Source organism: Microcaecilia unicolor, chromosome 11, assembly GCF_901765095.1.
Source record: "Microcaecilia unicolor chromosome 11, aMicUni1.1, whole genome shotgun sequence".
NCBI classification, from domain to species: Eukaryota; Metazoa; Chordata; class Amphibia; order Gymnophiona; family Siphonopidae; genus Microcaecilia; species Microcaecilia unicolor.
Window position 1 is genome coordinate 135,123,329 of NC_044041.1, and position 17,779 is coordinate 135,141,107.

The 17,779-nt window shown below is 43.0% G+C and overlaps 1 protein-coding gene across 1 annotated transcript in view; it reads left to right on the plus strand.

Moving 5' to 3' along the window:
* Nucleotides 1-17,779, plus strand: part of SPTBN2 (spectrin beta, non-erythrocytic 2) — a 1,201,559-nt gene that overhangs the window by 1,172,576 nt on the left and 11,204 nt on the right. Inside the window, exons 35-36 of the mRNA XM_030217767.1 lie at nucleotides 4,662-4,704; nucleotides 14,885-15,636. Of these exons, the coding sequence (XP_030073627.1) occupies nucleotides 4,662-4,704; nucleotides 14,885-15,106 (265 nt within the window). The 3' untranslated portion in view covers nucleotides 15,107-15,636. The remainder of the gene's footprint in view (nucleotides 1-4,661; nucleotides 4,705-14,884; nucleotides 15,637-17,779) is intronic.

A 17,779-nucleotide genomic window follows, 5' to 3' on the forward strand; every position in this document is an offset into this window, starting at 1 on the left:
TTTTCCTCTTTCGATTATAAGCTGGATAGTAAACATTTTTTTAGGTATATTAAAAGCAAGATGCTGGCAAAAAAATCATTTGGACCACTAGATGACCGAGGGGTAAAAGGCACTCAGGGAAGACAAGACCATAGCGGAGAGAAATGAATTCTTTGCTTTGGTCTTCACAGAGGAAGATCTGGGAGAGATACTGGTACCAGAAATGATATTCAAAGCTGACAAGTCAGAGAAACTGAATGAAATCTCTATAAACCTGGAAGATGTAATGGCGCAATTTAACAAATTGAAGAGTAGTAAATCGCCTAGACTGGATGGTATTCATCCTAGAGTGATGACAAAATTGAAAAATGAACTTGTAGAACTATTGTTAGTAATATGTAATACCTAAACATATTATTACTAATATGTTAGTAATATCTAAATTTACATTACCCAAATTGCAAAGGACTTAAATACAGAACAACTTACGCATCCAGCTTCTCCTACGTAAGCGCACAACTATGGAATGGACTCCCAAAAGCTGTAAAAACAATCCATGACCATCTAAACTTCAGAAAATCACTAAAAACCAACCTCTTCAAAAAGGCTTACCCCACCGATCCAACGTAAATCCCCACACCCAGCAACGCAGCATAACTAATGATCGTACAGGACAATATACAATCTTCATTCCCTTTGACCTTCACGGTGCCTGACACACACCTACCTCATCCGACCACAATACAACCTTGTACATAAGTACATAAGCACTGCGACACTGGGAAAAGACCAAAGGTCCATCACGCCCAGCACTCCATCTCCGACAGCAGCCAAACCAGGCCCCAAGAACCTGGCAAAAACCCAAAATTTAATAACGATCAATGGACTTTTCCTTCAGGAATCTGGCCAGCTGCCGTCACTCCCTTCTCCGGCAATGAGTTCCAGAGTCTAACCACGTGCTGAATAAAGAAAAACTTTCTCCAATTTGTTTTAAACCTACCACATTCTAATTTCATCTTGTGTCCCCTAGTTCTATTATTGTTAGAAAGCGTAAAAAAACGCTTCACATCTGTCCGCTCTACCCCACTCATTATTTTGTAGACTTCTATCATATCACCCCTCAGCCGCCTTTTCTCCAGGCTAAAGAGTCCTAGCCTTCTTAACCTCTCCTCATAAGGTAGTCGTCCCATCCCTTTTATCATTTTTGTCGCCCTTCTCTGCACCTTCTCCAATTCCTTTATATCTTTTTTGAGATGAGGCGACCAGAACGGAACACAATACTCCAGGAGCGGTCGCACCATGGAGCGATATAAAGGCATTATAACATCCTCATGCTTGTTTTCCATCCCTTTTCTAATAATACTCAACATTCTGTTCGCCTTCTTAGCCGCCGCAGCACACTGAGCGGAAGATTTCAACGTCCTATCCACGATGACTCCCAGATCCCTTTCTCGGTCCGTAACTCCTAAAGCGGAACCTTGCATGACATAGCCATAATTCGGGTTTCTCCTTCCCACGTGCATCGCTTTGCACTTGTCAACGTTGAACTTCATCTGCCATTTGGACGCCCAATCCCCCAGTCTCACGAGGTCCTCTTGTAATCTTTCACACTCCTCCCGCGATGAGACGACCCTGGATAACTTTGTGTCATCTGCAAATTTAGTTACCTCACTAGTTACTCCCATCTCAAGGTCATTTATAAATATGTTAAAAAGCAGCGGTCCCAGCACAGACCCTTGAGGGGCCCCACTAACTACCCTTCTCCATCGAGAATAATGACCATTCAACCCTACTCTCTGCTTCCTATCTTTTAACCAGCTCTTAATCCATAATAATACACTTTATTATTGTATTTGTTATCAACCGACTGGCGAACACCTTTACGGTACTATGTAAGCCACATTGAGCCTGCATATAGGTGGGAAAATGTGGGGTACAAATGTAACAAAATAAATAAATGTAATTTATCTTTAAAATCAAGTATGGTGCCAGAAGATTGGAGGGTGGCCAATGAAACACTGATTTTTTAAAACGGTTCCAAAGGTGATCCAGGAAATCATAGACCAGTGAGCCTGACATTGATGCAAAATGGTAGAGACTATTCTAAAGTACAAAATTACAGAGCATATTCAAAAACATGGATTAATGAGACAAAGCCAACATGGATTTAGTGAAAGGAAATCTTGCCTGTCCAATCTATTATAATTCTTTTGAAAGGGTGAACAAACATGTGGATAAAGGTGAGCCAGTCAATATTGTGTATCTGGATTTTCAAAAGGCATTTGAAAGACTCCAGAGGAAATTGGAGAGTCATGGGATAGGAGGTAGTGTACTATTGTGGATTAAAAAGTGGTTAAAAGATAGAAAACAGAGAATAGGGTTAAATGGTCAGTATTCTCAATGGAGAAGGGTAGATAGCGGAGTTCCCCAGGGGTCTGTGCTGGGACTGCTGCTTTTTAACATATTTATAAATGATATAGATATGGGAATAACTAGTGGGGTAATTAAATTTGCTGATGACACAAATTTATTCAAAGTTGTTAAATTACAAGAGGAATGTGAAAAATTGCAATAATACCTTATGAAATTGGGAGATCAGGCATCCATATGGCAGATGACATTTAATGTGAGCAAGTGCAAAGTGATGCATGTGGGAAAGAGAAACCCAAACTATAGCTACTTGATGCAGGGTTCCACATTAGGAATCACTGCCCAAGAAAAGGATCAAGGTATCATTGTTGATGATATGTTGAAACCTCTGCTCAATATGCAGGGTCAGCTAAGAAAGCAAATAGAATGTTAGAAATTATTAGGAAAGGAATGGGAAACAAAAATGAAAATGTTATAATGCCTTTGAATCACTCCATGGTGTGTGACTGCACCTTGAATACTGTGTGCAATTCTGGTCACTGCATCTCAAAAAAAGATATAGTGGAATTAAAAAAGGTACAGAGAAAGGCGACGAAAATGATAAAGCGGATTAGGAAAGGCTAAAGTGGCTAGCACACTTCAGCTTGGAGAAGAGACGGCTGAGGGGAGATACAATAGAGGTCTATAAAATGCTGAGTAGAATGGAACGGGTAGATGTAAATTGCTTGTTTACTCTTTCCAAAAATACTAGGACTAGGGGGCACACAGTGAAGCTACTAAATAGTAAATATACTCCTCCTCCCATTCCCTACCTCTACCACCCTCCTCCCTTACCCATCTTACTTACCCACATCTAATTGTCCACCTCTTTATACAATATATTACAGCTGTTATCCATTCTGTGTTATTATGTAAGCCGCATTGTACCTGCTAATAAGTGGAAAAGTGCGGGGTATAAGTGTTACAAATAAATACATTTAAAACAAATCAGAGAAAATATTTTTTCACTTAACATGTATTTAAACTCTGGAATTCGTTGCCAGAAAATATGGTTAAAAAACAGTTAACTTAGCAGGGTTTAAAAAAGGTTTGGCTGATTTCCTAAAAGAAAATTCCAAGAGCCATTATTAAGATGGGCTTGGGAAAATCCACCGCTTATTTCTAGGATAAGCAGCATAAAATCAGTTTTATTGTTCTAGGATCTTGCCAGGTACTGTTGGAAAAAGGATACTGGGCTTGATGGATCTTCGATCTGTGCAAGTTGTCATAACAACTTGTGGAAAATTCAGAATCATTATGTTAGAACTTCTAGGAACATTATCCAGTGATTCCCTGAACAGCTCTGACTTGAAACGTCTGATGGTCTTGTGTCTTCTGCTCAACTTGATTCAAACATGCTTAAATGTCGTCAACTTCATGAGATTTCTGGTTAAATTTCAATTGTAAAGAGCTGAGCAAAGGAAGGCAGCAGTGCTTCTCCCATATCTTTAATTGCCTCCTAAATTGTATCAAGGGTCGTAGAACTTGGCTTATGCAACAACGACAAGGGCAATACAGTTCTCACAGAGGCCTCAGTCCCATCTAGCACTATCAAACTTCCCTCTAGTTGCCTCCAAGTCTCCCGTGATAGTACTCTTCCCTCTCCAATCCATGACTTTTATTATCTCATTATAGAACTTAATGAATAGGATTTTGTCTTCATAAAATTGTATTGTCTGGTGTCCAGTAATCTGCTGTCACTGTTTGATTGCATCACAGCCAACAAAGATATCCTAACCAGTCCTGAAAATTCTAGATATTAAGAGGAAAAACCTCAAATTATAAAGGCACACTCCTAGTGTTGGTATCATCAACTATTGGGAGGTCCTTCCGGCCGTGGAAGGTGTCGAGTTGACTGTAAATTGGATAAGATAAGTGCCTTTCCCCGTACTAGAAATAGACGGGTTTGTTATTTTGGTTTAAATAGAGTGAACAAATATTGTAGTACTTGCAAAATAACAAAAAAGAAGGAGGTTTTTTTACCTGTGATGATTTGAAGGACCTCCCAATAGTTGGTGATACCAACACTAGGAGTGTGCCTTTATAATTTGAGGTTTTTTCCTCCTAATATCTAGAATTTTCAGGACTGGTTAGGATATCTTTGTTGGTTGTGATGTGAACTTTGATTATAAGTGATATCCTATTAAGCTCTTTATGATATTATATTGACATATATAGAACTGTTTGATTGCAGTCATAAAGCATGGACTATAGTTGCCTCACTACCTCTGTTACCCCAGTAACTGATCCTTTCTCTCTATTCTGGTTAACAGTTTGTCTGATGGGAAGGAGTACCTGTTCCAGGCCAAGGATGAGGTTAGTTCCCCAAAGAGTCATATCTATTCACATCTGTTGGGAAGCAGAAGAATGGACAGATGGAGAATTTTACAGGTAGTGGGGATTATGGGAGAAGTTGGAAAGCAGGACTAGAAAAAGTTTGGAGAGAGAGAGAGAGAAAAGGATAGGAGAAAACAGGAGGAAGGGAATGGGAAAAAGAGAGAGTAGGAGAGAAGAAAGGAGAAAAATTTGGGGGAGAGATGTGATGTGAGGAGGAAGGGAGAAGAAACTAGAACAGGACAGGGAGTTGAGAAGGAGAGAAGAAGAAAAGAAGAGGAGTGGACAGGAGAGGGAATGGTGATCAGAAGAAAAAGCAAGGGACAGGGCTGGTTCAAGGGGTAGCTTTTGCTTTGGTGCCCCCATCTTGGGGCCTGCACCAGCTTCCCCCTCCCCTGCTCGCACTAGCTCTCTTCCAGCAAGCTCTCACCTTCATGCATGCATATATCTTTAGACTATGGCTAAAGCATGTTGCTTTGCTCTCATTGCTGTGCTCTCTTCCCTGCACTGCCACCAGCACTGTAGCAGGTTTAAACATGAGAATTTCTTGCGAGAACAGGACATATCTGTTCTCATTTTTTTTTAAATCATCTTTATTGGAGTGCTCAACATTACAAAAAAGTGATAAAAACAATCAGGCCACCACAACACAACAGTTTTTCTACTTTTCTCCCCCCCCCCCCCCCCCAGCCTCCCACCCTCCAACAACCTCCCACTCTCAGTATCCCCCACCCCCTAGTAGACCCCCAGAGGTATAACAACTATCTTCAACAGTCCCTCCAGCTCGTGCCGAATAACAACAGCAAAGGAGAGCAAAGAAAACAAAACAAAACAAAGAGAAACAAAGAATAAAGAAAGAAGATGAAGAAGAAGAAGAGGAAAAGGGAGACAGGGCACAACAGTACAGCAACACAGCCTCCCCAATACACAATTGAGGCATCACCGTCCTCGGATGAGACCCTTATAAAAGTTCTCATGCATTGAGGAGTAAGCTACGTTCCCGATGCGGAAGTCGGTTCCAATAAGGTTCCCAGATATCCTGAAAAGAGTTCCATTGTCGATCAGAGTCCATTCTGCGTTCAAAGAGTACTAAATCAAACATCATCGCTTTCCACATAGTTAGTTGTGGTGCCTTCCACATGCGCCAATGCACTAAAATTACCTTTTTCGCTATCATCCAGGCTTTTGCCAAGAATATGCGTTGTGCTCCCGAGTCCATCTGTAAATGCACCCCCTCTAGAAACAAGAAGTCCCCAGGATGAGTCTGAATTGGCCTCCCAATGCAAGGGGCTAGGAATCCACCCACTCCCTTCCAAAACGCCCATACCCAGACACACGCCCAGAACATATGTCCCAAGTTAGCTCTATCTAAACCACATTTAGGGCATTTTCCTGAGTCCGCAAAGCCAGCCCTAAAGGCTCGCCGTGGCGCTATGTACATTCTCATCAAGAATTTATATTCCTGCTCCCTATATGATTCGCTTATTGAAGTATTCACTATATTATCCCGAAATGCTTGAAGCACCTCCTCCGATACATTGCTTTGTAATTCCTCTGTCCACATTTCGGCCACTCCCTGTAACGACACCACCGGTCTATGCTCGTAAAGCATCTTGACATAATGACTCAATCTAGGATGCCCTTGTGCCTCCAATTGTAAGCCTTCTGTAACTTGCTGAGCAGACGCTCCTCCAAGCAACCCCACTGGTAAGGATAAAATATAATGTCTTACTTGCCAGTACCAAAACATATCTGAATGCTTGAGGCCCCATCTCTCACACAAACTCAGAATAGAAATCAGTTTACCATCTTTATCAAGCAAGTCCCCCACTCTTTTAATATCTATCCCTCTACCTGCGCTCCAAAGCCCTCGGTTTCCCACCCCAGGCTGAAAGTCCAAGTTCCCCACAAGAGGCAGAAAAGGTGTGACGTTCCTTTCTCCCTGGAAAACCTGGCAGAGAGCTCTCCAAACCAACCTCATATATCTGCATACAACATGCTGTTTGTCTGTTCCCACCAGACAAGGAGCCCTAGCATGTAGCATATATAACGGTGATACTGGCCACATACAGCCCGCCTCTACACTCGTCGGCGTAAATCCCGACACCCCCAACATCCAGTCACTGATGTGTCACTTACCACAACTCAGATTATATTGCCGTAGATCCATAAGGCCCATACCCCCTTTAGACCTAGGAAGCATAAGAACCGACAGAGAGATCCTAGCCCGTTTACCTCTCCACAGAAAGAGGCTCAGAGCTTTGTAAAGTTTTTTCAGGTCTGCCTCCCTTAAACATATCGGAAGAATTTGTAACATGTAAAGCCATCATGGCAGTATGATCATGTTATACAGAAAGATCCTACCAGTCAGTGCCACCGGTAGTCCTATCCACATGCGTAAACAGTCTTCTGATTTCCGAAGCAATGGCCGCACATTGAGCTCGTATAACTGCGCTGTATCTGCCGAGATATAGGCCCCTAAGTACTTGAGAGATCCCTCTGCCTCTTTCAAAGGAAATTCAGCCCCCAGATCTGCAATCTTCAGATTAATAGGCAACGCTTCAGATTTAGATACATTGAGTTTGAGCCCAGAAAGGTGCCCAAAGATCGCGAAGAGCTGCAACACCCTGGGCCATGTTTTACCGGGCTCTGTCACCAGTAACATGATATCGTCCGCAAAGGCCAGACATTTCAGTACCTCACTACAATGCGGGACTACTATTCCCGGTATATTCTGTGCTCCTCTAAGCCTGGTCAAGAGTGGTTCCAAAAACAAAATGTACAGCAACGGTGATAGCGGACACCCTTGCCTGCGATGCAACTCCATTAACCAATACAGCCGCCGATGGGTTCGTGTACAGCATCTGTACTGCCCGTAGGAAAAAAACGTCGATACCATAATATCTCAGAAGGGCAAACAGGAATGGCCACTCCACCCGGTCAAAAGCCTTTTCCGAGTCGAAGCTTATAGCCAAGGCCGGACTATGCAACTTCTTACACCACTCGAGGCCCAGCAGTAACTTATGAACAGCATGCCTACCTTTAACAAAACCTACTTGATCAGTGCCCACCAATCTAGGTATCACCAGAGCCAACCTCTCAGCCAGTATCCGAGGCAATAGCTTAAGGTCGACATTAATAAGAGAAACGGGTTTGCAGGAGCCTGGCTGCAGTGGATCCTTCCCAGGTTTCGGCAGGACCGTTATCAGAGCTTGGTTCGACCCCCCCCCCCCCCCCCCCCCCCCCCAGGGAATGCCCCACCTTCTATAGCAGCGTCAAAATATGCACCCAAGAGGCCTAGGACCTGATTAGTTAAGATTTTAAGTAGAGGAGTGTGGTAGCCGTGTTAGTCCACTCTTAAGGTTATCAATAGAAATCAAACAAAATAAAACATGGAAAAGAAAATAAGATGATACCTTTTTTATTGGACATAACTTAATACATTTCTTGATTAGCTTTCGAAGGTTGCCCTTCTTCGTTCCGATCTGACGAAGAAGGGCAACCTTCGAAAGCTAATCAAGAAATGTATTAAGTTATGTCCAATAAAAAAGGTATCATCTTATTTTCTTTTCCATGTTTTATTTTGTTTGATTTCTATTGATAACCTTAAGATTTTAAAAAATTCTCCACTATATCCATCTGGCCCCGGTGCTTTATGTAGCCGCAGACTCTCTATAGCCCTTTGCAATTCAGGTCCTGATATTGGCTCATTTAAATGAAGCCGCTCTGCCTCTGAGAGTTTTGGCAAATTACATTCCTGCAAAAAGGCCTCCACCGCAGCCGGATCCCCACCCCCCTCCGCGCTATAGAGCACACAATAAAATTGGGCAAAGATCTTCTCCAACTGTTTCTGCTCAGTCACAATTTGGCCCCCCTCATTTCGAAGCGCAGAAATTGTGGACACACCAGTCCAGCTCTTGGTAAGACTAGCCAGGGGTTTACCCGGCTTATTTCCAAATCGGAAAAGCCTAAAACGCTGATAGAATACATTTTTCTGTACCTGCTCTTGAAGCAAATTGTTTAACGCCCCTTGGACTGTCTCCAGGGTTCGGCGACCCATTTCCGTGGGTCTAGCACCCAACTGCGTCTTTATGGATCTGATCTTATTTTCTAGCTCAATCATCCTGTTAGCCTGCTGCCTCTTTTTCTTAGCCACATAAGCAATAATGTCACCCCGGATAACAGCCTTCTCAGCCTCCCACATCAAAACAGGGTTAGTAACATGATCCTTATTATGATGTAGATACTCCTCCCATTTGTGACTCAAGTATTGCCTAAATTCCAAATTCCTATATAAGTGTGCGGGAAATTTCCATCTCCCTCTTCCCCCAGCTCCCAAGCCTCCCCACTCCACACTAATAGGGGTATGATCCGATATCACTAGGGGCCCGATATCAGCCTTCTGTATCATATGGAATAGATCCCTAGAAATGAAAATAAAATCTATTCTAGACTGCGTGGAGTGTACCTTCGAAACATGGGTGAAATCCCACTCTGAAGGGTGGAGAATTCTCCAGGGGTCCACTGAGTCTAGGCTCTGTAATAACACCCCCAAACTCTGCACAGTACGGGATCTAGATCTCTGCACCCCAGCTGTAGTGTCGAGGCTCGAGTCTAGGATGGTATTAAAATCTCCCAGTAATATCTTGGGCCCCTGAATCCCAGATAGCCTAGTGATAAGGGTTCAGAAGAAGGCCCGTTGAGCCACATTAGGTGCATATGCGGAAATTAACGTGATGTTGGAGTTATTTAATTTGCCTTCCACTATTACGAATCTCCCCTCAGTATCCGTGATGACCCGATTTTGGACAAAAGGAACCGACTTCTGAATCAAGATGGCCACCCCAGCTTTACTCTTCTGTGCAGATGCCCAATAACACTGCGCCACCCAAGATCGTTTCAACTTTTGGTGTTCCACTGCACTATCTCTAATATATCCAGAAATGTTCTCTAATGGCTTCTGCTTTAAATTATCATGTATTTCACGTATCTCTAATATATCCAGAAATGCTCTTTAATGTCTTTTGCCCTAAAATCATCATGTATTTCACCACCATGTAATCCAAAACCCTCTGTTAAACCAATTGTATGTTCTCTTCTACCTCCTCACCCTTGAAGAATTGTAAGCCACATTGAGCCTGCAAAGAGGTGGGATAAATGTGGGATACAAATGCAATAAATAAATAAATTCAGCTTCGTTTCCTGCAACCCCACAATGTCAGCATGATGTGTACCCAAATATTGTAATATCTTAGTTCTTTTGATCGGTGAGTTGATACCAGATACATTCCATGATGTACAAGTCAACGTTTTAGGCGCCCTCATTCACACCCAAGGTCTCTGAACTCATTCCATACAGAATACACACCTGCGTTTCCCACCATAGAGCCCAGCCTCCCCCATAGTGAGTCACCTCACTCTCCCATGGTGCCACACACAAATACCTCAGCCTTTCGGCATTCCCTACCCCTACATACCCCATATACCTCTGAACCCGCTCCCTCCCCCCCTCTCCCCCCCAAACCCTCTCCCTCCCTCCATTAACTCCCTCTCCCCCTTCCACTATACTCAGAAGTCATATCCGTGATACTTCCCAGCCCCTCCCCACCTTTCCCATCTCTCCAGTGTGAACCTAGTCTCCAGGCGCCCACATTCGCTCAAAACAGCACTCTGTCCATTCATACCACTCTTAAAACCCTCGCCCATTTACATTAAAAGGAAAACTATCCCTCTGTCAGCCCTTGAAACTTTAACCAAAGTATAAAACAAGCAACATGCATAACACATTAGAACCTGTAATTAGTTCAACTGTTTCACCACCATAGGCTGCAGCTTCAGATCTGCCCATCTCAGGGATATCCCCAACTGTCAGTGTGGAAACCGTCTCTGTGATTTTGTTGTCACTTCTGCACAAATCTCAACAACAGAATGAGCAGTAGGCAAAACACCGTGGAGTCCGTATTCAGGTCCACTACTCCACCACTTCCAGCCTCAGCTTCCCATCTTCTCAGCTCTCCCAGCTGTCAGTTTGGAAACCAGCTCTGCATTTGCTTTTTCGCTTCTGCACAGGTCTCAAAAACATACGCGTTTCCCTCTTTGACCACACGGAGCCTCGCTGGATATTGCAGGGTAAAACGCAGCTGCTTCTCCACCAGCAATTTACAGGTCTCAGAGTACCCTCGTTTTAACTGGGCCACTGCTACCGAATAGTCCTGGAACAGCATAATTTTAGAGTTCTGGAGCTGCAAATTTGGCATAGCTCTGCATTTTCTCATAATCTGCTCCTTCTGCGCAAAATTCAGGAATCTGATCACCACCACTCGAGGCCTGGTCGCTCCCTCTATCCAGCGCCCCACGCGGTGCGCTCTTTCGATGTGCACAGGCCCCGCTCCAGACTCCGCTCCCACAATCTCAGCAAACCATTTTTCGAGCACTGTTTTCAGGTCCCGCTCATTCGGCGATTCGGGTAAGCCCACCAGTCTGATGTTGTTCCGCCAGGACCTGTTCTCAAGGTCCTCAAGCTTGGCAGTGCAGCCATTAACTTCCTTCTTAAGCTTCGTGAGTTCGTCCAGAACCTCTTGTAGGCCATCCTCCGCAGCTCCCACTCTGGTTTCTAGCTCCGTCACTCTGATGTTAAAATCGGTAACAGCTTGGGTGAGTCCCTGCACGCTGGCATGAATTCCATCCAGGCGCTAGCTCAAGCGCATCACGTGACCCCCCTGTTCTCATTTTTAAACTTGTAATTATGCCAGCAGCAACACAAGGAACAAAGTGATGACAGCAAAGCAGCTGGTGAGACAGACTTTTGGTGCAATTGAGCTTTGGCTACCTGAGCTAGTGTCTCACCTAGCTCATTCCTTAAACCGGACTTCTGAAGTAGAAAACAGATTAAGAAAAATAAGGAGGAGAAAAAGAGAAGGGTATTGGTGAGAAAAAGAGAACAAGAGGGGAACAGGAGACAAGGGATTGGGAGGAAGAAGAAATGGGGGAGAGAAAAGAAGACAAGAGAGGAAGAGATGGGAGATGGATATGAGGAGACAGGCAGAGATGGAGGATGAGAAAGAAAGGGGATGGTGAAGAGAAGAGGATGGGAGAGATGATGAAAGATGTGAAGAGGATAGGGATAATGATGAGGAAGAGTAGAGAAGAGGAACTGAATGGCTGGGAAGCGAGAAGAGGAAAGGAAGAAAAAGAGAAGATGGAGGGAATTAGAGCAGGAAATGAGAAGGGTGAGAAATGGAGGATTAAGTGATGTACCCAAGGTCACAAGGAACTGCAGTGGGAGCTGAACCAAGTTCTTCTGGTTTTCATCTCACTGTACTAACCATTAGATTACTTCTCCACTCCATTGTTAAGGTTGACCTGAGCAAGCCACTGCTTTTCCCTGGGTTTAAGTAGCATGGAATCTTGCTACTTTATGGAACTCTACAAGGTACTAGTGACTTGTATTGGCCACTGTTGGAAGCAGAATACTGGCCTAGATGGACCTTTGGTCTGACCCAGTAGGGCAACTCTTATGTATAATCTTATGTATGGTGGACTATTTCTTCACCCTAATGGTGGATTCCCACATTATATGTATCTCGTCCTAAGTGAGCATCCTGCATGGCACACTTGACGCTATGTGTATATCTTCCACACTTCCTTCCCCCCTACCAGTGCTTTATCAGTTCTCTGCACCCTGCCTTATATTTGGTACCCTCCCACCCTATGAGTACTTCCCTTCTCTCCCCCTAAGTAAGTGCCTCTCCACCCTGAGCCTTCTTTACATTCTTCCCCATATATAGTACTCTTTCACTGTATGCACATCTGTCCTTCTCATCCCTTACAATGGGCACGTTGTATATTCTCCCACAGAGATACCATTGCCCAGTTCCAGGCTGGAGATTTTGGGACAGTCCTGGATTTCTGATACCCCATCTTGGTGCACTATGGGCCTTGCAACACTGATTTCAATGGGCAGGGCCAGGCACGACAAATCCCACACTGCTTTGGGATGTAAGTTGAAAACCAGGATTTGTCCAAACTCTCCAGTCTGGAACTGGGTAACTTGGCATCTTCTCCCTTTATTCTGCATGGCACATTTACCAGTCTATGTGCACCTCTGCTACTCTTCCATCTCTCTTAGCAAGTGCCTCCTGAACTCTTTCTGCATCCAGCCTTATTCATGGTGGTGTCCCCCACTATGTGCATCTTTCCCTCCCTTTGCTTCCCCTTAACAAATGAATACCAAGTTCTCTCTGTATCTATAACTGTATATGGTGCTCTCCCAATCTTTCCACCCCTTAGCAAGTGTTCCCTGAGCTTTCTCTGCATCTCTCCTATACGTGTATGCCTCTCCCACCCTTCCCTCTCCCTGCCCCTTACATAACACTGGGCTTCTCTGCATCCTGCCCGTTGCATAACACTATTCCATACTCTATACATCTCTTCTTTAGTAAAAAGCTGTACTGCTATGGATTTACAGCCTGTCTCACTGACACAGACTTCTGTGGATTCTTTTGGATTCGTAATAAGTAAATGAAAACCTTTATTAGAGGAGCTAAATTTTACAATGATTAGGATATATACAAGGTTAGCACATATACAAACAATGATTAGAAACAATCATAAACAATAATTACATCACTGGTCTCTACATCTAAGCAATGCAAAGAGTTCTTAGACCAGGAAAGAAACATTAATTACACTATACATACAACATCACTGGTCTCCATCATCCAGGCTCTTATCATCAGCTGGGGGGAGGAGCCCGTTACAGCCAGAGCTAGGAGCTTTTAGACCAGGAACAGATATTCTGCGCAGCACGTACATTACTCACAGATGAGCTCCCACTCTGCTATGACAAGCCCTCCCTTTTTATTAGGCTCTGAGCGCATGTCCAGAGCTAAGGAAAATTACATAATTTTACCAAATTCCTTTATTTTTACCAAAAGCTCTTATTAGCATAATTTGTATTCCCTGAGACACTTAATTCTACTTCTAGTTTAACTAGCCACAGATCCAAAGCAATCTGTGTTGTCAAAAGCCTGTTTAAAAAAACCTGTTGCTCGTTTCCCTTCACTCAAGGTCATTTTTTTTCCTGATATACAGTGCTTGCAATTAACACATTCCTATGTCTAAAAGTTTAAAAGTTTCCCTAACTGAGCCGGTCCTTGTATCTTATAAGATTTATCTATATGCAATGAATGACTCCAAATGAGTCTAAACATACTGCGTCACACTTAATACGGCACGGGATGCTCAGTTATCATTTTAACTACGTAAATCACACAGCATTCTAACTGCGTCACACTTTACAACAGTACGCTCAGTGATCATTTTAACTGTAAAGTATTCTGGCAAGCATTTTAGCTGTAAATCACACACTTATGATTCCAATTCTGTACTTTTCCTATGCTGCTTATCCCGTCTCTAACGGGTTTTCAGATAAGCGATACTGTTACATAGTAATATAGTAAATGACGGCATATAAAGACCAGTCTAACAGGATGGGGGTGGATAGGTGAGAGACAGGAAGAGTCGGGTGGATGAGGGTCAGGGAGATGCATGGAGACAGGAGGGTGACAAAGCAGTACAATTTTATGGTTTATAATGGGCTAGAAAACCCAGATCTTTGCTCCATGCATGAGTTTACCACACTATGCCCATCATTTTTCTCTTCCTGCCCCTTTTTCCCATCACACCTATACTTCCCTTTCTTTCCCTCCCAGTGATCACTCTGTGTCCTGTTCTATATGGAGCATTTTCCACCCTCTGTGCATCTCTTCTCCTCTTCCCAAGTGCCTACAAGTGCTCTAAGTACGCCCTCATACATGAAGTTGTCTAGTACTCACCTCTCCCTCTTTTTCCTAACCTCCTCCCCTAGGAAGAATCCTGTTAGCTCTCTTTGTATCTTTTCCCATATGATAAATGCATCTTTTCCATTTCTTAGTACGCTCTCTGCTAGTTTTCATCCTGTGTGACACATGGAACCTTTCAATTTTATGTTCATCTCTACCTCCTTCCCTCGCTATCCCCTCCACAAACAACCCGCATGTTCTCTGTACATCTTGCTTTCTCCTCCCTTTAATAAATGCTGTATGAGCTCACTGTATTCTGTGGGTGGCTCTCCTTCTTTCTACCCCATACTCACTTTTCCTTCTTCCCCCCCCCAACGCAGGCTGAAATGAGCAGCTGGATGCGAGCCGTGAATGACTCCATTCCGCTGACCACAGGGAATCCTGATGTGCCAGCTGCACCTGGCAAGAGCATGACCTATGCTATGACCATGCCACCAGTGTCACCAAACAGCATGGCTGAGGGTCCAGTCACCTTGCGGTACAAAGAGGGCAAAGAGAAAGACCGTGAGAAAAGATTCAGCTTCTTCAAGAAAAACAAATAAACATCTGGAGAAGGGAAGGGGAAGGCCGAGACACCGTGAATCCATTCCAGAGCGCTGCCCCAAGCTATGATGAAAAATTCAGCTGTTATTTAATCGGCAAAACTAACATGAGGGACTTGCACACAGTACAATCCTATGTTTAATATATAAATTTATATACATAGAGAGATATATACCAGTGTATATCTCCTGGAAAAGGAATAAAAGATCTCAAAAACAGAGAAAGCATATGTCCAGCATTGTTGGAAGTCCACTAAGAGTATCAGAGTGCTCTACCACCTTATGTGGATCTATCTGAGCATTGCAGATGCCATCAAGGGTTAGACAAGGGAGATGGAATGGGTGGGGTGGAAAAGTTTTGTAACTGTCTTGGTAAAGTTTAACAAATGTTTGAAATGTGAAAAGGGGGATGTGTTGTTGAAATGGCCAGTTACAGGTTAAGCTTATCTGCTGATTACATATTGTTATCTAAGCTTCCCAAAATCTGTTCACTGGTGGTGTAGAGCAGTGTTTTCCAAGTCAGTCCTGGAGTACCCCCTTGCCAGTCAGGTTTTCAGGATATCCACAATGAATATGCATGAAAGAGATTTGCATACAATGGAGGCAGTGTATTCAAATCAATCTCTTGCATATTCATTGTGGATATTCTGAAAACCTGACTGGCAAGGGGGTACTCCAGCACTGACTTGAGAAACACTGCTTTACACCACCAGTGAACAGATTCTGGGAAGCTTAGGGTAGTCCAGGACCGACTTGGGAAACACTGGTGTAAAGCTGTCACCTGACCATCTAGTAAGACCCTGGGTAGAAAAGCATAACAGGAAAACATGAGCAATGGTGGTCATACCTCCCATGTGACCATATCACCAGCCTGTGAGAGACCGGGAATTTTTCACAGTAGGGGTAAGGTGGGGAGATTTTGATGCTCATTAAGATGATTCTAGTGAAGTCAGTAGATACAAATGATGTGCGAATAAATATTTAAGAGTGAAGTTTATGAGACAAAAGACATAAGGAAAATTATTTAGCAGGGGTGTGCTATTAGATATCTGTGATGTGAATAGCATGGGGAGAAAAGAAGCCATTGAAGTTAGTTGAGTGAATGAGACAGGGAAAGATGGAAACTGTCTAGTACTGTGTCTCTGGTCATAAGTAAGAGTTTGGAGGAAGATCTCAAAGCATTACTAGCAAGGAGTCAAAAGATAGGCCTCTAGTGATCCTTTGGATGCCAATCACAGGGTCAACAACAGAAAAATAATCAGCAGTTCTATCCAGCAGTTTTTCCAGGCTAAGTTTAGTGAACAGATATGCCAGTTTAAGTTTTAGCCTGGATCTAAGTGATGCAGATACACTGCACAGCTCCCTTGTAATTTATGGATATCTGGATCTGTCTGGCTGTTTGTCTTTTTGCAAAACTATTTTATTATTATGTTTTTTGTTTTCATCTATTTTTGAAATACAGTGGTACAAAAGGCTTCCCTTGTATTGGCATCTGACACTCTTCAGGAACATTCAGCTGGGACTTGAGAGTAATTAAATCCAGAAATATTATCCTATTCTGGGTCAGCTGGGATCTCATGTAGAGTTGCCAACTGGCTCTAGATTTGCACAACAAGTTGATCCAATCCTGAGTTTAGGTCATTGCATCACCTAAGAAAAGCAAAACTACAAGTTCATGCATGAAGTGGAGTAATCCTAAACCTGGATCAACTTGTAGAGCAAATCTGGAGACAGTGGGCAGCCTAGTTCCACTTCTAAATTTATGTTTTTATATTTAATAACGTTTTTCCAATTCAAGACAAGGCCTAGAAACAGAAAAAGTTGTTAAGTACAACAGTTTCAATTTACATTGAAAATAAATTTAGGAAACAAAACAAACAACTATTCCAAGTCCTCAATATGGTGAGATTCAAGAGATCAAGCAATAAAGGAAAATGAAACAACCCCTTATATGGAAGTGACCAACATAAAAAGCAATAACTGAGACAGGACATTTACTGCATATTAGCAAGTTAGAAGCCTGATCACCTCAACCGGTTTTCCCCATCCCACTCCTAGAAGAGTCCACTTCTCCTTCATCAAAAACTTTATTACTAAGAAAAATCACAAGCTGTGAGGGTCATAAAATATATAGGTATTATTCTGGTACTTTATAATACATTTACATAGAAATTAAAAGAAAAGAAAAAGCAATGTCCCTAGTGCCAACACCCTGGTTCACATTAGCAGGAATTGTTTTTGATGCTTCTGAGTTACTTTAGCAATATCAGAAAAGATCTTCACCTTCAAGGAGCAAAATGGAATAGTTCTATATCTAAAATAAAGTCTTAATAACCAATCCCAGTCTGGGTCTAGAGGACAGGAATTCTCAAACCAGTCATTGGGACACACCCAGCCAGTCAGGTTTTCAGGATAACCACAATGGATGTGCATGACATTGATTTGCATACAATGGAGGCAATGCATGGAAATCTATCTCATGCATATTTATTGTGGGTATCCTGAAAATCTGATTAGCTTGGTGTGTCCCGAGGACTGGGTTGAGAACTCCTGGTTTATAACCATAGTCACTAAGGGGTCCTTTTACTAAGGTGTGCCTATGGGTTTAGTGCACGCTAATGATTAGTGAACACTAAATCTGTTAGTGCACCTTAGTAAAAGGACCCCTAAGAG